The sequence below is a fragment of the Archocentrus centrarchus genome, chromosome 17, assembly GCF_007364275.1.
Source record: "Archocentrus centrarchus isolate MPI-CPG fArcCen1 chromosome 17, fArcCen1, whole genome shotgun sequence".
Lineage (NCBI taxonomy): Eukaryota > Metazoa > Chordata > Actinopteri > Cichliformes > Cichlidae > Archocentrus > Archocentrus centrarchus.
Window position 1 is genome coordinate 18,545,159 of NC_044362.1, and position 21,668 is coordinate 18,566,826.

The 21,668-nt window shown below is 39.9% G+C and overlaps 2 protein-coding genes across 3 annotated transcripts; one reads left to right on the forward strand and one right to left on the reverse strand.

Annotated features, from left to right (window-relative positions):
• The first annotated feature begins 5,276 nt into the window (after positions 1-5,276).
• LOC115796104 (desmoglein-2-like) lies at positions 5,277-13,283 on the forward strand. The gene is made up of 14 exons (XM_030752354.1): positions 5,277-5,474; positions 6,006-6,128; positions 6,820-6,975; positions 7,054-7,195; positions 7,298-7,452; positions 7,666-7,800; positions 7,909-8,094; positions 8,190-8,467; positions 8,578-8,720; positions 8,816-9,037; positions 9,355-9,585; positions 9,873-10,000; positions 10,099-10,440; positions 10,652-13,283. Exons 1-14 carry the CDS (start codon positions 5,421-5,423, stop codon positions 11,657-11,659), a joined length of 3,303 nt encoding a protein of 1,100 aa, XP_030608214.1. The 5' UTR covers positions 5,277-5,420; the 3' UTR covers positions 11,660-13,283.
• A 3,259-nt stretch (positions 13,284-16,542) lies between these two features.
• LOC115795762 (tubulin beta-2A chain-like) lies at positions 16,543-20,998 on the reverse strand. 2 transcript variants are annotated; one of them, XM_030751829.1, is made up of 5 exons: positions 20,795-20,998; positions 20,279-20,387; positions 19,993-20,001; positions 18,995-19,105; positions 16,543-17,950 (listed from the first exon to the last, which is right to left on the reverse strand). In XM_030751829.1, exons 1-5 carry the CDS (start codon positions 20,849-20,851, stop codon positions 16,866-16,868), a joined length of 1,371 nt encoding a protein of 456 aa, XP_030607689.1. In that variant the 5' UTR covers positions 20,852-20,998; the 3' UTR covers positions 16,543-16,865. The 2 variants fall into 2 exon arrangements, with proteins under 2 accessions (XP_030607689.1, XP_030607690.1); XM_030751830.1 differs by lacking the exon at positions 19,993-20,001.
• Positions 20,999-21,668: the final 670 nt, after the last annotated feature.

Consider the following 21,668-nt stretch of genomic DNA (forward strand, 5'->3'; position numbering starts at 1 on the left):
CTATGAAAACACCTCTTTGACAATCCCCACTTAGAATTTATCGCCTCATTAATTCATGTTACAAAATACAGGTGGGCCTGCAGAATTCCACTTTTGGAGCCCACCTGTCAAAAGACTTCCTAAAATACAACATAATGTTACAAAATAATTTGAAACACAGATGTTCCTGCATCCCACCACCAAGGCCTCAAGCACATATGAACATCAAATATAAAAGGCCTTACTTTTACCCCAGTAACATTAACTATACAGTGTTCATTAATTCAGTATGTGTATGGCTAATTTACTTTAATATGTGATATAACAATAATAACAGTAAATACCAATATAAAAGTGATAAAAAAAATTCCCAAAAGTTGGTTTTTGCTATGTTTTTAGCCTACATCACTTTGTCAGACAGGATCTATTTAAGTGAATTCTTGATTCAGCAGGTCTGCCAGTAGTCATGCCTGGGTGTGACAACTGAAACTGAACTCAGCTTTCCAAAAAATGTGTTCATAATATAGTGTGTGTGTGTGTGTGTGTGTGTGTGTGTGTGTGTGTGTGTGTGTGTGTGTGTGTGTGTGTGTGTGTGTGTGTGTGTGTGTGTGTGTGTGTGTGTAAGGGGGCAATTATAATTTCACAGAGGGCAAGGTAGGTTTGGATGGGGTTTTTTTTATTATTATTTGTTTAATAAATGAAATCATCATGTAAAAACTGCATTTTTTTTCATCTGAAACATGTAAGTGTGAAAATATGCAAAAAAGAAAAGAAAAGAAAGAAATCAAGACGAGGCAAATATTTTGCATTTGTAAATTTCAAATTCTGCTCAGCAGCGGCATATGTGTCAAATTTACACATTTCTGCATCATACAACAGAAAAAGAGTCTGTTAACTGTAAAGGATTATTACCTTAATATCTTCCAAATAGGGTGTAACTTGATTACAGGTGTTCTCAGGAAAATGAGTATAGAATGGCTCGCTTGTGCACTGTTGAAGATTATGACTTCTTTATCAGTATTGTGGTGCCAAAGTTCAGCACAGTTATGGAAGAACAGCTCAGATACTTGAGCTTAAGTTATTTTTTCTTGGACTACAAACTGCTTACTAGCATCAACAGCCCTCACAGTGATGTTGTTAAAGTCCATTGTAGACAAGCGGGGATTCTCTATCAGTTGTGTTTGCAACCCTCAGCTCTCCAGTGTTTCTGTCGAAATTGATCCAAGAGCCCGGATCTGTGACCTTGTAATACCTTAGAGACCAAGAAAAAGTACTTGTGTATTACTGGCAGATTCACTACAGCAGTCTAAGTTTGCACTCAAGTGTACAACAGCTGTAACACCTGAGCTGGGGTTTGCAAAACTAGCTGAAATGTTCTCTGATATTAGGCACAAGAAAGTCATTACTTGATGCCGTTGCTGCTCTTGGCTTAAGCATCTAAAGTTGTCTAAGTCTCTATCAGTGTGCCATTTCGTGTCTTCTCGTTGACAGTGAAGCGGACAGAAGGAGCAGAGAATTCTGGGCCTTTGTCAACATCCGTGACAGCAACATCCACAGGGATGGAATTCCACTTGGCATCAGTGCCACTCAACTCTGCTTGTTTTTGTGCCGTGATCTTGAGCTCTACATTGCTGGTCTTCTCATAATCTAATGGCTGGAAAAAAGGAAGACATTTAAGAAGTGCATTATGAATCTTAATCTAATTGTTATACAGGCTAAGACAACAACAACAACAACAAGTCACTCTCACCTTTGAGATGTACAAAAGCACATCAGTATCAATCCTGAATGAATTTGAAGTTTATCACTTTCAGTTTCTTTCACAGAGGCTGCATACAAAAAAAAAAACAGTGTTATCAGATAACTAATCATTTGAGGAAATAGGTACAAAAACAATTATTGTTCAACATGTATAATTTCAGTTATTCAGTCAAGTCACTTACAGGCAGTTTTTGAGTTGTGCCTTTTTATTATTATTATTATGTTTTAAATATTTACAGCTGTTGCTGAACTTAAAAAAGAAATGTTATAAGAAATAAGAAAGAAAAATGAAGAAATGAAAGAAATACTATAAAGAAAACCACAGCCGCACTGTAAGTCAAATACCACAGAAATACTGTTGCATATGTCGTCTTCCTCACCTGCACTGCATTGCTCGGGAACAGTAAACTGCAGTGGGCCTTCAACCTGTGGAGCAATGTCATTGACATCATCTACAAGCACCATTATGGGGAAATTATCGTCTGTCTCCCCAGTTTTCTGTCTGCAGCTTTAAGAGAGAATAAAAATTCAAAATTACCAGTTGACAATCTGCAACTATTTTAATGATTGGTAAATCATTCATTAAGAATGATTGCTACTGACTCCTTCTCCTTCAGTGGTGTAGTATACATTGTACTTTGCAGTTGAATCATCAGTAGATTTTAGTTTGGGTCCATCCATAAGTTGTCATCCTTTTTTTCCTTTGCTATAGCAAACAATTTTAGCTATTTTTAGCCATTTATGACACACACACGTACTCTGTCGCTTCACAGCATTTTCCATTGTGTGAAACTGAAAAGTAATTTTATCCAAAGAGGCAGAAACTGTGTTCACCAGTATAAACTGCTACTTTGTTTTCTTTGTGGTAGTTTCCATTCATATTCACCAAAATTTGCAAAGCCTCTGACTTTTTGGTGAATTCTCTCCCTGATGGGCATAGAATCAGACCAGGTAGCCTCCACTTGAATATATATAAAAAAAATTTTTAAAAAGCCTTCCATGCTTTTTTCCCCCCATGCATTGGGTAAAAGCCAGACTTTAGAAAAGTACACATCCTGGGACTGGGGGACAAGTGATAAAAATGCTGTGCAATCCCACATAATGCAGGACATCTGGGCACCCTAAGCATTATGCATATTAATGCATGAATATAAAGCAATAACAATAGTCTTACAACAAAATGGCACGCTACAGCTACAGATTTTTGAAGAAATACTGGTCTGTCTGCTTGTTTCTCAAGACTTCTCCCAGGCCTGCACAAAGATTGACCCCTGCTTGCTCCTCCTTTCTCCACTACACTGTAGGAGGAACAAACTTGAGTTCCTCTCTGAACACCACAGGAATGTGAACTGAATGAAGCCTGGTGTGGGGGAGGCTGTGCTCCCATACCAAAATGCTCACTATCTCTATCAACTGCTGATAAAAGTGAAGGGGCAGAAACACTGGGCGCACGTCATCTAAAATATGGCCATACTCTAATGGATAGACCTTGCTTAAAAGGAGCATTAGGAAGCCAGGACATGTGGGGCTGCAACAGGAAAGGTGAAAAAAATGTGAGGAAGGCATGGCGGGAGTCATGGGCGTGGACATAACAAAAGTCTTTAGGGGTGTGGCTGTTTACCAGCAAATGCAACACAGACAGTAAAGTTCCATCTGATGTTATTCCCATAATAAAATAAAAGTTCATCATCATACTCAGGTTTCAGTGTGTTTACAGAATTAAAAGTATACGCAGGCCTGTGTGTAACAGACCTATTAAATGTCTGCTTATTCAGCTATTTCTGACCTGTTTTTCCCTGTTCTGGTAAGATTAGTCACACCAGACAGTTTTAGATTTAAATAACCAAAGTTTTACTTTTGCTGAGTGATGCAGTTTGGAAAAAGCTGAAAGTGATTTCTCCGGAAGGCATTGTAAGCCAACTTTTTTCGCTTGAGATTAAATTCACAAAATGTCATTGTGTCATTACAATATGACTTCAGGTATTTTATTCTGACCTGCACTGCTGGTTCAGGCACATCTGTAGTTAAATGGTGACGTGGAATTCTGTTTGTTTGTTTGCCAAGATTCCACCTCGATGCTGAGACTGGATGTTCTGAGGTGCAGTGTTTGAAAGGAAGTGAACGCTTAATCAAACTTTTTTTTTTTTTTTTTTTTTTTTTACAATTTATCTTTTGATGTATATATCTGTCTTTATATATTTCAAGTTATCCCGTGTGTGCAAGCATGTGTTCAAGTATGATTGGTAACACTTTTGTAGTTTTAAGAGAGACAGTAATTTTTTCATTGTGACCATGCAATGACAATAAAGACATTCAATTCAATTCAATTCAGTTCAATTCAATTCAAACTGCTCAATTTGTGACAGTAATACACATCCCTGTAAGGCAAGAAACCTGTCTCGTTCTAACAAGTTCCGACTGCACCTAGCTTTCACCACCTTTTGGATGAGGGCCAAATGATGCACATCATGTGTAGGAGAGTAGCGTTCTGGTGAAACTACCTGCTTAAGGAGAATTGTTTCACTAATATCAGTGTCATTATTACTATTACCGACATGTTTGGGAATGTGTACTTTGTAATCTATTCTGGTAAAAGTGACAAATGTGAAATGATGTAATCAAAGATGTTCCTCAGAAACAGGCACATGCACTTAAAGGTGTTGAACCAGTCTTTGTTCATAAGGTCTAAAATATTAATTATTTGATCAATACCTAAGATAGTATACTTTATAAGCACCATATCTGTATCCAGGAATGTATATTTCTTGGTCACGTGACTTGCAGTACTAGTGCTGTCAGAGTTCATGTTTCTCAGGACACTGACAAATCTTTTATGATCTGCTTGTCACAAATCATAGGACACCATCGAAACCACCCAGTTTGGGCTGTACTTTTAAATGCGCACTAAGAAACTATAAAAAAAAAAAAAAAAAAAAAAAAAAATTGTGTCTGAGTTTAAAAAAAAAAATAATTCCCCTATTGTAAGAAGAATTGTCTAGACGTGTCTAATTCCTTTGTTAAAGCAAACTAAATGATGAGATTAAATTCCCATTGCACTTTCTCTACACACCTTTGACCAGTCAGGCGAAAGGTTTCGTGTAACCTGGCAACGCAAACTCTCTGTGTGCCAACAGGGAGGTGGGTTGGGAACCCAGAAACCAGTGGTACACTCTGCAGGAATTTCACGGGGACTGGTGAAGTTTTACAGATGAGTGGGAAAGCAGCATTTTAGTCAAATAAACAGTAAAACATTTTCAGGTGCACCAAAATCAAATGAAAACGTTGATTTTTGTGCATTTAAATCGCCGCTTTAGATGCACAAATAGTCCATAGTTTGGATTCATGTTACCCATCCCGCAGTCTTTCCCTCTGTGCACTTCTTTCGGTCCCTCTTTCGGTCTACGTTCATATTTTTTTTTCCGAGATAAACAATAGGCTGCTCGTACCTATTACAGACCAGAACAAAATGGACACACCAACTCCTCCTCTCTCCGCCTGTTATCAGCAGTCATGAGTAATCAGACGCGGGGTGGGAGGAGGACCGCCCAGTGCTGTAAAATTTCTTCCTGCCCCTCCAAACGGTCAAAGTCTGAACGCAACAGATGAAGTTCAGCTGAAACCAAACTTCTACAAGAGGATTTACAACTTTTATTTTCTTTGCCTTTTTATCTCTGGACGCGATGGGTCCACTGCTGAAATGCAGCTTTTTTATTCTTCTGGCGTTCTTCTCAGCTGTAAGTTAACCGTTCAGTGTGCGCGATATATCGACACGCATTTAGTGTCGTATCTAGGAAAAACGGATCCGCACAGGTGTGGCTCCGACTGGGTTTCAGTGTAAGCGCTAAAGATGCCAAAGAAAATTAAGTCCTTGGTATTTATGTTAAAAAAAAAAACAATAAATAAATGTCTTTCACGTCTTTTATTCGAAGGCCACGGGACAGTTAATTACTTTCCCAACAAAGAAATGCGGGATGTGGGAGGAAAGTTTAGGGGCACAAAGTCTTAGTCGGCTCCGCTCCTGAAGGAGCAGAAGGAAATTATCACACACAATTATCAATGAGATACTCTTCATCTTAGTGCTTCATCTCAACTCAGCGAAAGTTATGGACAAATTGCATTATGGGTGATCACACCAGAATGTCCTATTTATGCTGGATCAGACTTTCCCGTAAAAAGAATAGAGACTGACTTACTGCATATAGATAGATAAAACAGTCATACATGTATAATAATATATCTTTTGCTCCTTTTTTGATTGCCTGCAGCTTGTTCCTGTGGGAGCAGAGGGAAATGGACGGCTGTTGCACAGACAGAAGAGGGAATGGATTTCACCTTCCCGAAAGCTATCTGAGAACCGAGATTACACGGGCCTTGACTCCATCGCTAAGGTGTGTATTTGTTTTCTTTCTTTCTTTTTTCTGAAGAATTTTATGATAAAATTAATGTTTTCAACTGATATGAGACTTGAAAACCTTTGTTAGCAAATTTTAGATAGATAGATAGATAGATAGATAGATAGATAGATAGAATCAAAATGTTTTAAATGCATTTGAATGTATTTTACTGTTTGAAATCAATCTTTTTCAAGATCCCCATGTCCTTCAGTCACCTTTGCTTTTCACTTACTAACTTACTAAGACTTCAGACATTGGCATGATGAGTCAGTTCAGACACTGCATATGATGACAGAGACTCCTTTGTGCAGGTTTTTTTTTTTTTTTAACACAGTCCTGTTTATTGTTCTAAAGTTTATGTAGCTCCATAACTGACCTGCCAGTGTTAAGTAATTGCCATTTTTAACTGACGGCTATCAAAATGTGGGAAAACAATACTGCAGGTCCATGCACAGATGTTCTCATTAAGCTAAACAAAATTTGAATGACAAGCTGTTTGTATATCTGTCATGCTTATGTTGATCTCAATGTTATTCGTTTAGAATTATTTAAAATAAAACTATTAAAGTGTACAGTGTAATATATTCTGTAAACAAACTACAGTAAATATGCTTTCTTACATTGTTAACTGAATGCCTTAGCTTTCCAGATGGATTCATTCTGTGTTTGTCTATTTGAATTTCAGATTCGCTCTGATAAGGAAGAGTTTGCAAAGGTGCTGTACTATATAACAGGGCCTGGTGCTGACCAGGAGCCTGTGGGTAGATTTCGTATTGACCATAACACCGGCTATGTGAGAGTCTATTCCATTCTGGATCGAGAGGAGATTGCTTTCTATCATGTAAGAGCATTTAAAATTCTGCTTATTAACAGCATGTGTTACACAGTGAATCAGTTTTAATATAGTTGTGCTTTACAGTTAAAAGGTGTGGCAAGATTCACCAATGGAACCCAGGCTGAAAAGTATATTGACGTTAATATTACTGTTGTGGATAAGAATGACAACCCACCAGTCATTAAAATGCAGCAAGTTGGATATGTCAATGAATCTAGTGCAACAGGTATATTTGTATTTTGTGATATAGATTTGAAAAATAAGACTGTCTTTAACTGAATTCAGTCACCCGGATTGCTGTTTTTCATTTACCTCGGGGATTTTCTAGGTACTTCTATCATGACAGTAATAGCTACTGATGTAGATGATAAGAGCACGCCCAACGCCCAGATCTCGTACAGCATTGTCGAGCAGACTAACATGTTCATGATCAACTCTCAAACTGGAGAGATCAGCGTTCGACAGAACACACTAGATCGGGAGGTGAGTCCGTTCTTGAGTATCTTGAAATTCATCTCTTGCTGTCAGCAGTGGAAAAATAATGGCCTGTCATTTTTCATCTTCTTTTCTTTGATTTGTAAAAACACCCTGATTTAGACCATTATTTTAAGAAGGTGACAAATACGGGATTCTTTTATGCATGAAATTAAAATATAAAATAATGATTTAATGCCCTTTCTGACTTTTTTTTTAAAGAAACAAGATATATACAGGTTGACTATTAAAGCATGCGACTTGAATGGACAACTAGGAGGAAACACAGCAACTGGTCAAATCGAGATCAGAATTCTTGATATAAATGACAATATTCCAACCCTGGAGAAAGAAACAGTACGTCTTCAACATTTACCACATCCAACTTCTCTATTCTTTTTTTTAAGATTTTTTTTTATAATGTTTGACAGTCATTATTTTTCCATTTTGCATTTTTCTTTGCAGTATGAAGGGAGTATTGAAGAGAACACTGTCGGTGTGGAAGTTATGAGGATAAAAGCCACTGACATGGACCTGATTCACACAGACAGTTGGCTGGCTGTTTTCAAAATCGTTTCAGGGAATGAGGGAGGTTATTTCAATATCACTACAGATCCCGTGACCAATGAGGGAATTATCACGGTTCAGAAGGTAAAGAGTCCTGCCTAGTCTGAAATTGTATACAGTAAAAGGAAAAATGAAATTCAGCCAACAGAAAAATTAATGCATTGCTCTTTAATCTACAGGCTCTTGACTATGAGGAACTAAAGGTGATGAACCTGCGTGTCATGGTTGCCAACAAAGCAGAGTACAATTTCGGCAGTGGGATAACAACAGGGGCATCAACTATCAAAGCCTACCCCATCAAAATTAATGTGGTCAATCAGAAGGAAGGCCCTCGTTTCCAACCAAGTGTAAAGGTGGTGACTGTCTCAGAGGAACGCACATCCACCTCCCTCAACAAAATCATAACGAATTACGCTGCTATTGACACTGACACACAAAAGATTGCCACCAACGTAAGGTACGGTTGAGTTGAAAGTGGTGTTCAAAAGTATACTGTATATGTCAGCTGCTCGTTGTACTTTATATGAATAGTTTTGTTCTCACATAAATTTACTTCTAAACATCAAGGTATGTGAAACACCGTGACACTGACAACTGGTTGATCATAGATGAAAAGACAGCTGATATCAGGCTGAAAAAAATCCCTGACCGAGAGTCCAAGTACTTGATCAATGGAACATATTATGCTGAAATAATATGTATCACCAATGGTGGGTTCTGAAAAATGGCAGTAATCAACATTCTAATGAGGACTAATATTGGACAGAACAGATTAATATTGATCATACATTCTTCTGGCTTTCAGATGGTTCCTCAAAAACTGCTACAGGGACCATAGCTATTCAAGTGGAGGACCATAATGATCACTGCCCAAGACTGACCTCTCACACTCAGACTATGTGCCTTGAGGATAGTGTGATCTATGTTACTGCAGTAGATGAAGATCACTTCCCCAATTCAGCACCATTTGAGTTTACTGTGATTGAAGAGAGCACCAAAGGGAAGTGGAGAATCGAGCCTTTTAACGGTAAGAGCATGCAAACAGCCGCTGCACAGCAAAGGTCCAGTAAATGCTTTTTAGATCGATTTTTCATCTAAGTTTTCTATGAGAATAAAGGCATTTTTAAAAGTTTTATATTCAGTTTGTTTTTAGTTTTTTTAATTCAAAAAGTGCACTTTTGGTTCTATATTTTTTATGTTTTCTTTCTATGCCAAGTTCTGGTAAAAAGGTCTATTTTGAGTGTGTTATCTGTGTGCAAAAATTGGGATTTTGTTAGATATTACAAGACAACAAATAAATATTTTATGCAGTAAATTTTTAAATGTAGGTATTTCTTCCCTCAGAAACCACAGTCATTCTGCGAGAACAAGCCGATTTGTGGCCCGGCATTCACAGAGTGACACTGAAGATCACGGACCAGCAAGGAAAGTCGTGTGCTGATTTTCAGACAATAGACGTGACCGTATGCACCTGCCAAAAAAACACTAAAGCTTGTTTGTCACGCACAACTTCAACTGCAACTTTTGGAGCTCCAGGTGTTCTGCTCTTGTTACTGGGACTGCTGCTGTTGTTGTGTAAGTAGAGCACTCAGTCAAGGATTTTTCTCTTCCTGGTTTGTTTGGGTTTTTTTTTTTTTTTTAATATATAACTTTACATTGCAAGGTTGCCTAATTCAACATGTTGCAGCAAGCCTAGAGAGAATGACTAAAATTAATGAGTAGATCACACGCAGATGGCTCCAGTATGCAGTTCAGTTAAATCTGAGTTCAGTCTGTTTTATTCCGTTAATGTAATGCATTAATTATTGGAACTAATAACAAGCGCCTATTTTAATTTAGTGGAAAATGTGCCTGTTTTTCAGTGGTGCCCCTCTTACTGCTCTTCTGCCTGTGTGGAGGCACAGCGGCTATTGCCGATTTCAAGGCTATTCCATTTGACACAAAACAACAGCTGATCTCATATCACACCGAGGGACAAGGAGAAGACAAGGTATCGCTGTAGTCTTGATGTGAAGTGTTCAGACACCTGCAACTCTCAACACTTGATTATCAGATACCCCTTTACTGAATCACGCATTTTTCTTGCAGGAGGTTCCACTTATGCGTGTCCCAGTGGAGCTTGATGGTGGCGCAGTGAACATCAAGGATATCAACACCTATGAGGGGAAGGGATACATTGGAGGACTGACTGACTTAGGAGGAGCAGCAGGTGGAAGAGGAACCTTAGGCAGTGCTGTGCACACATCTGCTTGGACAGCTGACAACATGAACCTGTACAATCAGTACAAATACTCCAGTGGACTAGATAATATGGAATTTATGAATACAGGGATGATGGCTGGCCAAGATATGAGCTTGTCCCAATACAGAAGTGGAGCCTTTGATGGAATGGCTCTATCTGACCAGTTCCTATGGGACTACTATTCAAGTGTAAGTATCCTCTAAGTTAACTGAAAAATTTAAGTCTGATCCAGATCAAGGCATTATATTTGTCATCACTACCTGGTACAAATTGTAATTTGGATTATTAGATTTTTTTTTTCAGCTGCATATAGTTTGTTTTCCTTTTTTTTAATCATGCAGTATGTAACAACAAAGAGAAGCTGTGTTACATTCTTTTTTTTTCTCCACTTGTTTGCAGAAATCAGATCATGCCGCACAGCAATCTCAGGTGAAGGATGGTATGCTGGTCTATAAGTATGAGGGTCAAGAGTCGCTGGCAGGTTCTGTAGGCTGCTGCAGCCTTCTCGAAAATGATGACGATCTTGCATTCCTTAATGACCTTGGGCCTAAATTCAAAACCCTGGCTGAGATTTGCCAGGGATCAACCTTGGTGACCGAGTCTGCACATGCAGGAGTTTCTGTCCCCCCAGTCAGACCTGTGTCTCCCATCAGGCCATCCACTTCAACACACACACATGTCCATAGTCACAAAGAAATAGTCAGGGACAGGGACCGTGTCAACATTAACACCCTCAATGCCTCCAATGTATCATCTGGATCTTCTACCATTGTCCAAGAGGAGCGTATCACTGAGAGAGCACAGAGTTCTGCAACTCTTCCCAGCTTACATGTCCAGGACAACGTAGTGATTCCCAGTCAGACACTTCTCATACAGCAGCCTACTATGTACTATGCTGCTACGCCCATGTATGTAGTTGATTCCAAGCCCCAAGTGATGCTTGTGGCAGGGGGCGCGCAGCAGGCAGTGGGTCAAGTAGGACAAGCTGCGCTAAGCCATGGGCTGGTGCAAGTAAGTGGCCTCCCAAGTTCCCAGGGTGTGGTACTTGTTGATAGACAGGGAGGAACAGGACAGGCAGCACAAGGTCTTTCGCAAGGAACAATCTCCAGATCCACACAAGTATTGGTGGTGGAGAATGGGTCCACAGGAGGAGAGCAAGGTGTGCAGTTAGCACAGGGCTTTGTTCAGGCTGGACAAGGGTCTGCAGAGCAGGGCTTTGAGGTCAGAAGTCACCGTGTGCCAGTGAAAGCTCAGGGTTTTTCACTGGGTTCACACGGTTCTCTCGGGTCAAATGAGGACGTTAAGCTGACAGTCACACCCAAGACACAGGGAAGCAAGAGAGTGGTTGTGCAGCAGAAAAAGGTGTCAGTGACTGAGAGAAATTTTGAAACTAGTTCAAGAGCTTAGAGCAACAATTTTGTGTAGCCTCACCATAAATGTCACTCTTGTTTTGACATATAATGACATACTGGCTGGACCGGAATGTACTACAGTACGAAATGTACTATAGTACATAAACATGATTCACATCTATTAATGCAGGTTATTGATTGTAAAACAGGAGTTTACTCTGCTTGTATTTGAGCGCTATACTGTAGATTCTCATCCACTGCTCTGAGTAGTTCGAATGGAACACAGACTATATGGTTTACTCAGCCATCAGAGGCTTTTTCAGACTGACACTAGTTAATAAAATGTCTGCCCTTTCTTAACACTAAAATTGCATTAGTCAGCATTAGTTAAATACAATACAGGATTAGAAATTGTAAAATTTTACATGGTATTACATGACTTCTGTTATTAGAATGCAGCCAGAGAAAAACAATGGAAATTAAAAAAAAAAACTTTCAGTGCACTTGACAGTCCTGTGCGCACTGCATTTATTTTAGGTATAAAACCAGCATGGCTTTGGGACAGTAACTAGCTAAAACAAACTAGTGCTAAATCAGTTAAACCTACGATGCAAACCTCCAACTTTGTGTCCTTATCAAAGAGGAGCCAAACAGACCAAACCAAGCAGAAAGTCTACACCTTCTCCTTGGGCAGTAATTACTGTTAGATCAATGCGAGTTGCCTATCCCAGCATCCAGCCTGCCAAGGTGCTGTAAAAGAAAGTAATGCACTTGTTGCCAGCTGTCCCTGAAGGCTATGCTACAGAAGCAATAAATAGCTGGAATTCACATGCAGAAATTTGTCTTGCCCCAAACAGATCTCAACAGTTTCATCCACACTCCAAGAACCCCAGTCTGAGAGTTACAAACCTTAGTAAAGACTGTTGGCAACAAAAAAAAAAAGGATTATTATTTCTGCACAGCAATCATTTATTATCTGTAATTAGTCTTCAAAAAGAGTACAATTGTTTTTCGAGTGGAAAAAGGCAGAGGTAGAGAATGTAGCTATTATAATTTTACATTTATCCATAAAGATTTTCAACACTAGATTTATTGCACAGAATGATGTATTATTTTTGTGTGTTGTGATTATATTTTTAAGGTGCTTAATTTGTATATTGCCATAATTCTTGTAAGGTTTAGTACTGATTAAAGTTGTTAAACTGACTGTTTGTTGACCTAATTCATACTAATAAGAAGCTGTGCAGAAAGTAGACAAATGTTGTAACTGCATAAATACAAAACAAACCAAATAAGACATTCTCTATTGAATTTTTTTGCACTATCTTTATATATTTTTTCCCTAGATGTATGTTTTTTCAGTTCTTTTTAGAATAAATCAAGTCTTAATTTCCAGATACTTTAAGTGCTAAAGCTGAAGAAATGTATTTTCTGCTATAATTACCAGATGGACTTTTGTGTGTGTGCGTGCGTGTGTGTGTGTGTAAAGGTAAAATGTGGATGAGCAGCGTTATTAGGGACAAGCTGTTCGATACTGCTGTTCTCGCTACTGATGTGTAAATGTAAACTTACTTTCTAAACTGCTGTGTGAATATAGCAGTGCAGTGCTAAGCTGCAGGGCTCATGAACATGTTTCTGTATTAGGGGGTTTTATCCTGTTGTAATAAAATCTACCAGAAAGCAAAAAAAAAAAAACAGTTTGACGTGTTTTATTTTCTGATTTCAAACATAACAATAAAATATTTAATATATACCTTTGATTTAAAAAAAAAAAAGTTAAGAAAATGGCAGACCATTAAATAATAATAATAAATAAACTATTAGCGTTTGTCAGATAAAACGAATATGAACATTAAAAGGCCCACAACTGGTCTTTAATTGAAATGATTTATCTTCATATTGACTGACTCAAATCATCGGAGCAAAGCCTGTGAACTACTTTAGGCACAAACACCTGTAACATGCCTAACTCTCACCATTACATGTACGCTTCCACTGTAATGGTCTGTTGAAGCTTTAAAGTTTTCCAGCTCATCCTCTGACATCTCAGTGCTGCTGCAGCCCTGCATTACTTCCTCCCATTTCAGCTGCTTCTGTAATGAGTTGTTCATTTCAAATGTGAGTTCTCTGCCCGCCTAACTATGCTAATTCATTTTGGTTTCAGATTCTTTGGTTACATTTGAAAACGTTTATACAACCATAAAGGCAGCTGGAAACTCTTCACTTAATTCTAATTACTGAATTAAAAAATGGTCAGAAAGCAGCCTGTCGTGGGCCTTATTTGAAGCTGACTGCAAGCTGAATGTCACCGTTCTGCATAGTTTCTTAACTGAAAGAGACATTGTATGTAAAGCCATTCTTCTAGCTTCCTTCTTCTAATTTTTCTTCACAATATGTTCTAAGGGTACTAACTGTATAACAACTAAAAAATGTTGCCGTTAAGGACATGTTAAAATGTAAACATTTGCTTCAGGCTTTTCCAAGCAGGCAGGAGCATTCCTGCTCAGAATGGACACAGCAGGTCTCTCTGTGGTTGACAAAGATTCATTCATGCTTCACATAAACGCAAGGGAGAAAGTAGAAACTCAGGTTTCAGTCACAGATAATGCAGAAAAGCCTTTTGTTTTGTATTCAAAGACAAAGTCAGCATTATATGCTCATTATGTGCAAAATGCAGACGTGAGATCACGTTCTACCACTGTCTCAAATTTCAGATAGCAGGCTGTGCATTGTGCACATAGGGCGTGTGGGTTTTAGTGCTTGACTGGTTAAGCTAATATGTGCTATATATATATATAAACTTTTTTTCTTCAAATGACCAGTAATAATAATATTAGAGAATGAATGTGTATCACAGAGGCTCAGCTGCACAGAAGATTAGATGTTAGATTCAACTCATTGTCACTGTGCACACAAGGCACACAATGAAATGATGGTTCCAGATCACTCATCTAGAGACAAGCATCTGCGGTCATGCAGCCAGAGACAGGTTGGTTTAAGTGTCTTGCCCAAGGACACAACACAGCGCAGGGACAGGGGCTCGAACCAGCAGCCTTCCAGCTGCAAGGCGAGCACCTACCCACTCACTAGATGTGGTTAAACTGAACCTCAGTTGCAGCAAGAGGGTTACTTGACTTTATATGGCCATTTTGATGTGGAAGAAGGTGGCTCTGGTTGCCAGTGAAATCCAAAATTAAGTTTGACATTATGGTAAACATAACGTTTTAGCTCCTGCAACAAAGTCCCCTAGTTTAATTCACAATTCAATTCAATTTTATTTATATAGCGCCAAATCACAACAGTCGCCTCAAGGCACTTTGTAGTGTGGGTAAAGACCCTACAATAATACAGAGAAAACCCAACAGTCAAAACAACCCCCTATGAGCAGCACTTGGCGACAGTGGGAAGGAAAAACTCCCTTTAACAGGAAGAAACCTCCAGCAGAACCAGGCTCAGGGAGGGGCAGCCATCTGCTGTGAGGGGGCTGAGGGGAGAGAGACAGGACAAAAGACATGCTGTGGAAGAGAGCCAGAAATTAATAACAATTAATGATTAAATGCAAAGTGGAGTTTAAACAAAGTAAATAAGGTGAATGAAAAGAAACATTGCATTATGGGAACCCCCCAGCAGCCTAGCCCTATGGCAGCATAACTAAGGGGTGGTTCAGGGTCACTTGATCCAGCCCTAACTATAAGCTTTATCATAAAGGAAAGTTTTAAGCTTAATCTTAAAAATAGAGAGGGTGTCTGTCTCCCGAATCCAAGCTGGGAGCTGGTTCCACAGAAGAGGGGCCTGAAAGCTGAAGGCTCTGCCTCCCATTCTACTTTTAAGTATCCTAAGAACCACAAGGAAGCCAGCAGTCTGAGAGCGAAGTGCTCTGTTGGGGTGATATGGTACTATAAGGTCTTTGAGATAAGATGGGGTCTGATTATTCAAGACCTTGTAGGTGAGGAGAAGGATTTTAAATTCTACTCTAGATACAATTCTTATTGTATCTCTCTTGGTTTATTTTTGCTTTATCCCATCTGCTATTTGTTTCTTTACTACCTCTTTATATAATTATCATTTTTATTTGGTAACATTTTATTGCTTTGTTTCCATGCCCGCCGGATAATATCAGTTGCAAAGTTTTTCTTTTCAAATCTCAGTCTGAGCTGTCAAAGGACAAAGCATTAAAAACAGCTCTGAGCAATGCTGCTGATGAGCCTTTCCTATTTTGTGACATCCAGGAGAAAAGTGGGTCAACTTATGACCTGAAATTTGTCAGACTTTGACCTCATTTGGGTGATTTAACTAACAGCTTGTAATGGACCAGACCTATTTCTCTCTCTTCTAAATATCACTACCTTTGGGAAAACTGGTTCAAAAGTAATAGTCTGTGTTGTGCCTAATTTCTCCCAAAAGAAGGGGAGAAGGTTAATGAGATGATAGTTTAATTTCCTTATTGATGTTCCAAAAATCCTGTCATTCTGATTTTTTTTTTTTTTTTAAAGACTTGGGGTGAAAAAAAGTTGTTCCGCTTTATTAATTTTTCTGTCATGGAAAATTTTGGATTGAGAGCCTAGATCTGGGTTTGGCAAGGAGCATCAAATATTTCAGTCTTTCCACCAAGTGCGTGTGAATGTCAGAGTCCCATCCTGTTCCTTTGATATTGTGCGTTACAGCCTTAGATTATCAGTGATCAGTGTTTGTTTTGAAATTCTCATTTTACTTTCTCTTTGTGCTCTGTACCGGCTGTTTATTTGCTGTTGCTGGGCACCGTCCTAGTTGGGTTGGGCTCCTTTCGCGTTATTTAGATGGGTCACGTCCTGGTACGTAGTTGCAAAACAATGCAATAGATCACACAGGCTGTCACATAGGCTTTCCATGGCTCTACACAGCTTTTTCACACTATGTACCTTTGAAAAAAAGAAACTTGGCAAGAAGTATGGACTGGATTCTTTATTGGAGACATGAAGAAATGAGTGCACATTGAGGTTATTGTTACAAAACTGCACTTGTTTTTGGTACTGACATAGTATGACTTGCAAACCAAATGCTTTGTTTACTTGCATAATTCTAGATTCTAACACCATTCACAATCTTTGTCAGTAAAGGCTATATTCATATACAGCACAGTTTTAACTAAAGGACTATATTTGATCATGAGCTGCATAGCACAACATTTAGTTGAAATCTGCATCTCTAGCATATATCTTATGATCTTGCTGCCTTTGTCCAACAACAGTTATTATTAGGGATTGGTTCAGTGGGTTTTATAATCAGTGGCGAACATCATGGCGGACTTCATCTTCATCTTCCATTTCATCCTCTTCATATTCACCCATTTCATCAGCGGTGGCATCCTGGTACTGCTGATACTCAGACACAAGGTCGTTCATGTTGCTCTCAGCCTCAGTGAACTCCATCTCATCCATTCCCTCACCAGTGTACCAGTGGAGGAAAGCCTTGCGGCGGAACATGGCAGTGAACTGCTCAGAGATCCTTCGGAACAGCTCCTGGATGGCAGTGCTGTTGCCAATGAAGGTGGCGGACATCTTGAGGCCACGAGGTGGGATGTCACAAACGGCAGTCTTGACATTGTTGGGAATCCATTCCACAAAGTAGCTGCTGTTTTTGTTTTGCACACTCAACATCTGCTCATCTACTTCCTTCATTGACATACGACCACGAAAGATGGCTGCGACTGTGAGGTAGCGTCCGTGACGGGGATCACACGCTGCCATCATGTTCTTGGCATCAAACATTTGCTGTGTGAGCTCTGGCACAGAGAGGGCACGGTATTGCTGACTGCCCCTGCTCGTCAGAGGCGCAAAGCCTGGCATGAAGAAATGCAGGCGGGGGAAGGGCACCATGTTGACGGCCAACTTACGGAGGTCAGCATTGAGCTGTCCAGGGAAGCGGAGACATGTTGTCACCCCACTCATTGTGGCTGATACCAGGTGGTTAAGATCTCCATAGGTGGGTGTGGTTAGCTTCAAAGTACGGAAGCAGATATCATACAAAGCCTCATTATCAATGCTAAAGGTCTCATCTGTATTTTCCACTAGCTGGTGTACAGAGAGGGTGGCGTTATAGGGCTCCACCACAGTGTCAGACACTTTTGGGGAAGGCATGACACTGAAGGTGTTCATGATGCGATCAGGGTACTCTTCACGGATCTTGCTGATGAGCAGTGTGCCCATTCCTGAACCCGTGCCTCCACCCAGGGAGTGGGTGAGCTGAAAGCCCTGGAGGCAGTCGCAATTTTCGGACTCTTTTCTCACCACATCTAGCACAGAGTCCACCAGCTCAGCTCCCTCGGTGTAGTGACCTTTAGCCCAGTTATTTCCTGCTCCACTTTGACCTGCATGAAGTAATGTTTAAAGACAATTAATGGTGAATAAATAATGTTTTTGTTAGCATATCTGTACATAGGCAATACTTGTTTGAAACTTCACAAACAGAACAACCTGCTGATCCGAGGATAGTGGGCAGAGTATAAATGAGTAAATAAATAACTACACAAATGTTAAACATATGTTGAACAAATGTTAGGGAAAGTTAATATTGTGTTTTGTGTGTCTGGAGGAAAAAAAACTGGCTGATATATTGGAATATCGGATTTTAATTCACCAAATATCGGCATCTGTATTGGTCTTAAAATTTTTTATATCGGTTAGGGTTTGTTCATAATTCCCAGAAAATAAACCCTAGTAACTTTAATGACTGACTTTTCTTCTAGTGTCACCATACATTTAACATTAATATGTCTTACTGACAAGAAAAGGTCCCACTTGCTTTATATGTACTTGATACTAAAACTAAACAAAACATCGGCTGTTGTGAAGTTCTAGATCTCCAAAACAGCATGTTATCAACATTGCCATCATAAGCATATTTCTATCCCAGCATTAGTGGTTCACTCAAAGCAAAAGTGTGCCTTAGTGTAGTTTTACAAAACTGCTAGCAGGGCTGATTAAGACTGATTACAACTTGGCAGCCCAAATTGTTTTCCTAAATATCTTATTTCTCTGGAAAGCATCAGTAAGTGATTTATCTACCATCATCGACTTGTTAGCACACATCCAGTGTTGAAATCTTGTCATCTTGTGAGACATTTTTGTCCCCCATGTTCTCATTTATTTTCTGCACTGCACCACAATTTCCAAGCAGACTTTTTGCTAAGTCACCACAAGAGCTGTCTCAATCCACACACACAGGCAATGCATCACTGAGGGACTGCAGGAGCTGTGTGCTCAGAATATGTAGTACTGTGCAGTGCAGGGGAGGCACAGCTTCATAGGCTGTGACAGCAGGTTAGACACGTGCTGCACACATGCACATATGACTCACACATGTGGAGTCAGTTCAGGACAAGTGGTCTGATTCTGATTTATTTTCAACTCACCAAAGACAAAATTGTCAGGCCTGAATAGCTGCCCAAATGGACCAGAGCGAACTGAATCCATGGTTCCTGGTTCCAGGTCCACCAGAATGGCACGGGGCACAAATTTGCTGCCTTTGAACAGGAGGACAGGGAGGGATATGGAGGGGTAATGGATGAAAGGGTGGAGTAAGATATCAACAGTCTCAGTAACCTCAGTGACACTAGCAGTGAACCACGAAGAAAAAACTCAGCATATTTCAAAAGATTCTCCATAGTGAAAGAAATACTGTCTGTGGATGTCATTTTTAATGCAAACAGCATTTTCTTAAGAATACCAGCCTGTCACTCAAGCTGGGAATTTAAAGTGGCTTCTGTTGTTTGCTTGCTCTTTGCCTTGCCCCACCCTTTCTGTCTGTGACCCTTCTTGCAAAACTGCTGCAGCAGGCTGCACAGCTTAATCTAGACCAGCGGGGCTTTCAAAGTGCTGAGCCTTGCAGGACGTATTCAAACACAGAAGCAATCTTCCCTGTCTCTGCCTTGTTTCCTTCTCTTGCTCACTGCTGAAGTTTTAATGTTGCATAAAAATCCGCCCTTTTTTATTTTAAGAACAATTCGATTAGTCAGATGCTCAGTCTGCATGCAGTAGTGACCCAGCTGGTGACACTGAAGCCAGCATGCAACATGGAAACAAAGGATCAATAATGCATGCTGCTGGGAAATAGGATATGGGTAGATTGTTGGCCTTTATAGGCAAAGCAGATGAGTGAAGGGTTTGATTTCAACCCTGGGTGCACATGGATTGAGATTATGACCCTCTGTGAAAACATCAGACCAAATGGTGAAACACAAATACTAGCGCTTTATTATCACTGCACCTTCATTTACCAGGCACTGACTGGCTGCTTGATGCACAGTGGCTGTGAGCAACCAAGCAGGTTGTATTTAGAAGCATCTTCAGCATAGGCACCAGTAAAATCAGATACTGAGCATGAGGTCAGCTATACTGAGACTGCAGATACCTGTTCTCCCTATAGAAAGAGATAGTGAGGGGAGGGGGGGAGACAAGGACACAGAAAGAGAGATTTTAGCAGGTATGCTGTCCTAATTTTTCCCCTTCACTCACAGCAGGACCTACTTTCCTCTGCAGCTAAATTTGTGACATGAGCATACTGTGACAGTCAAATGAGGTCTGTGTAGCATAAGGCCATGCAAGGGTGATGAAAGGTGGAGAAGCTGCTTTTTGTCCTGGCAGAAAATTCAGATGCGAGCATGTGATTTATTTTAAAGTAACTTTATTTCTCTCACCTGATGCCTCATTGTAGTAGACGTTTATCCTCTCCAACTGCAGCTCACTGTCACCTTGGTAACTACCGGTTGGATCGATGCCATGCTCATCACTTATCACCTCCCAGAACTAAGACACGACAAACTCATTACTAAGAGCTTTTTTTTCTTTTTTCTTTTCTTTTCTTTTCATCCCCCGAGGAATACAGCCCAAAAAAAAAAAAAAAAAAACTGTGAAGCGAGTTTTGAAGTAGGTGCGTCAGGCCTTGTTTTAGTTTTTGCGCATCTGGTGGCATAATGACACGCAGCAGTGGAGGCCACATCACCGAAAAGCCCAACCGGACTGAACCGCACCCTACAGGTATATAAGCTATTAATAATCGATATAACATTTTTAAAGAGATATTTGTAACCATCAAATCGGCCAAACTGCGCCTTATAAGTTATTAAACAAAAGAAATACTACGGCGTTTCGCATTTAAATTCAAATTACTCCTTTAGTGCCCCTCTCCAGAAATCAAATGGCAATATTTATACCTTCGCCCCAATCTGATTTCCACATTGACCAGCTTGGATGTGAACGATTTCCCTCATGGTGAGCTGCGGATGCGTGCAGAGAGCGTCCTTTCTCGACTTTAACCGGCGTCCACTCTTCAGTCTCTTGCCGCTGTGTTTCTCAAAATCAAGACTTGCCTCATTTCTAGGGTGAGTGTTGAGCCGGCGAGATAGATAAACGTGTTGCTGGTCAGATGACGTTATACACAACGCAGCATCCCCGTCAGCCAATGGGAGCGCCCCGGTTTGATGCAGTGGACCAGAGGATCATGCCGCATCATCCCTCTGACATCACCCTGTCCCATACAGGCGCAAAAAAAAAGAAAGAAAAAAAAAAGACCTTTTTTTTTTTTTCTTTTTAATTTGAGTGGAGACGTTTTAAAAGATCCAGATAATTAATTATTCTACCAGGAAGTGTCAGCTTTATCAGTTTAATGCTGAAAACTGCAACTGCTGATTCATCCCACTCGTCTGTGAGCAACATTCAGCTACCTGAACAAAAGAGCCCGGCTGTTTCAGACAGCAGTGGAAAAGTCTGTTTGGTATTTTGACTACTTAAAGCTTAGTTAAGACTTAATAGCTCACCCTCCCCTAACATGCACTTTCTCCAGTTAGTTTTACTATAGTCTTATGAGCACCACGTGTAACCATGATACGAACTCATATATTAAATAAGTGCACATAACGCCCCTTTACATAAGATCCTTGAGGTCCTCAAGACTGGGTAAAAGCTAGGAGTCATCCCTAGGGTAGTTTAGGTCTGACAGTACCTCCATTACTTTGATGCAGACTGAAAAATATATCTGAACAGTCAGGCCACGTGATGAGTTATAAATCCTAATATCTGAAGTTTTCA

Coding starts and splice junctions, on each gene's coding strand:
- LOC115796104 (XM_030752354.1), top strand. CDS start 5,421: ATGGGTCCACTGCTGAAATGCAGCTTTTTTATTCTTCTGGCGTTCTTC. Junction 7,453..7,665: donor AGAACACACTAGATCGGGAG/GTGAGTCCGTTC, acceptor TTTTTTTTAAAG/AAACAAGATATATACAGGTT. Junction 8,721..8,815: donor AATAATATGTATCACCAATG/GTGGGTTCTGAA, acceptor TCTGGCTTTCAG/ATGGTTCCTCAAAAACTGCT.
- LOC115795762 (XM_030751829.1), bottom strand. CDS start 20,851: ATGAGGGAAATCGTTCACATCCAAGCTGGTCAATGTGGAAATCAGATT. Junction 20,388..20,794: donor GAAATCAGATTGGGGCGAAG/GTATAAATATTG, acceptor GTCGTGTCTTAG/TTCTGGGAGGTGATAAGTGA. Junction 17,951..18,994: donor GCCTGACAATTTTGTCTTTG/GTGAGTTGAAAA, acceptor TACTTCATGCAG/GTCAAAGTGGAGCAGGAAAT.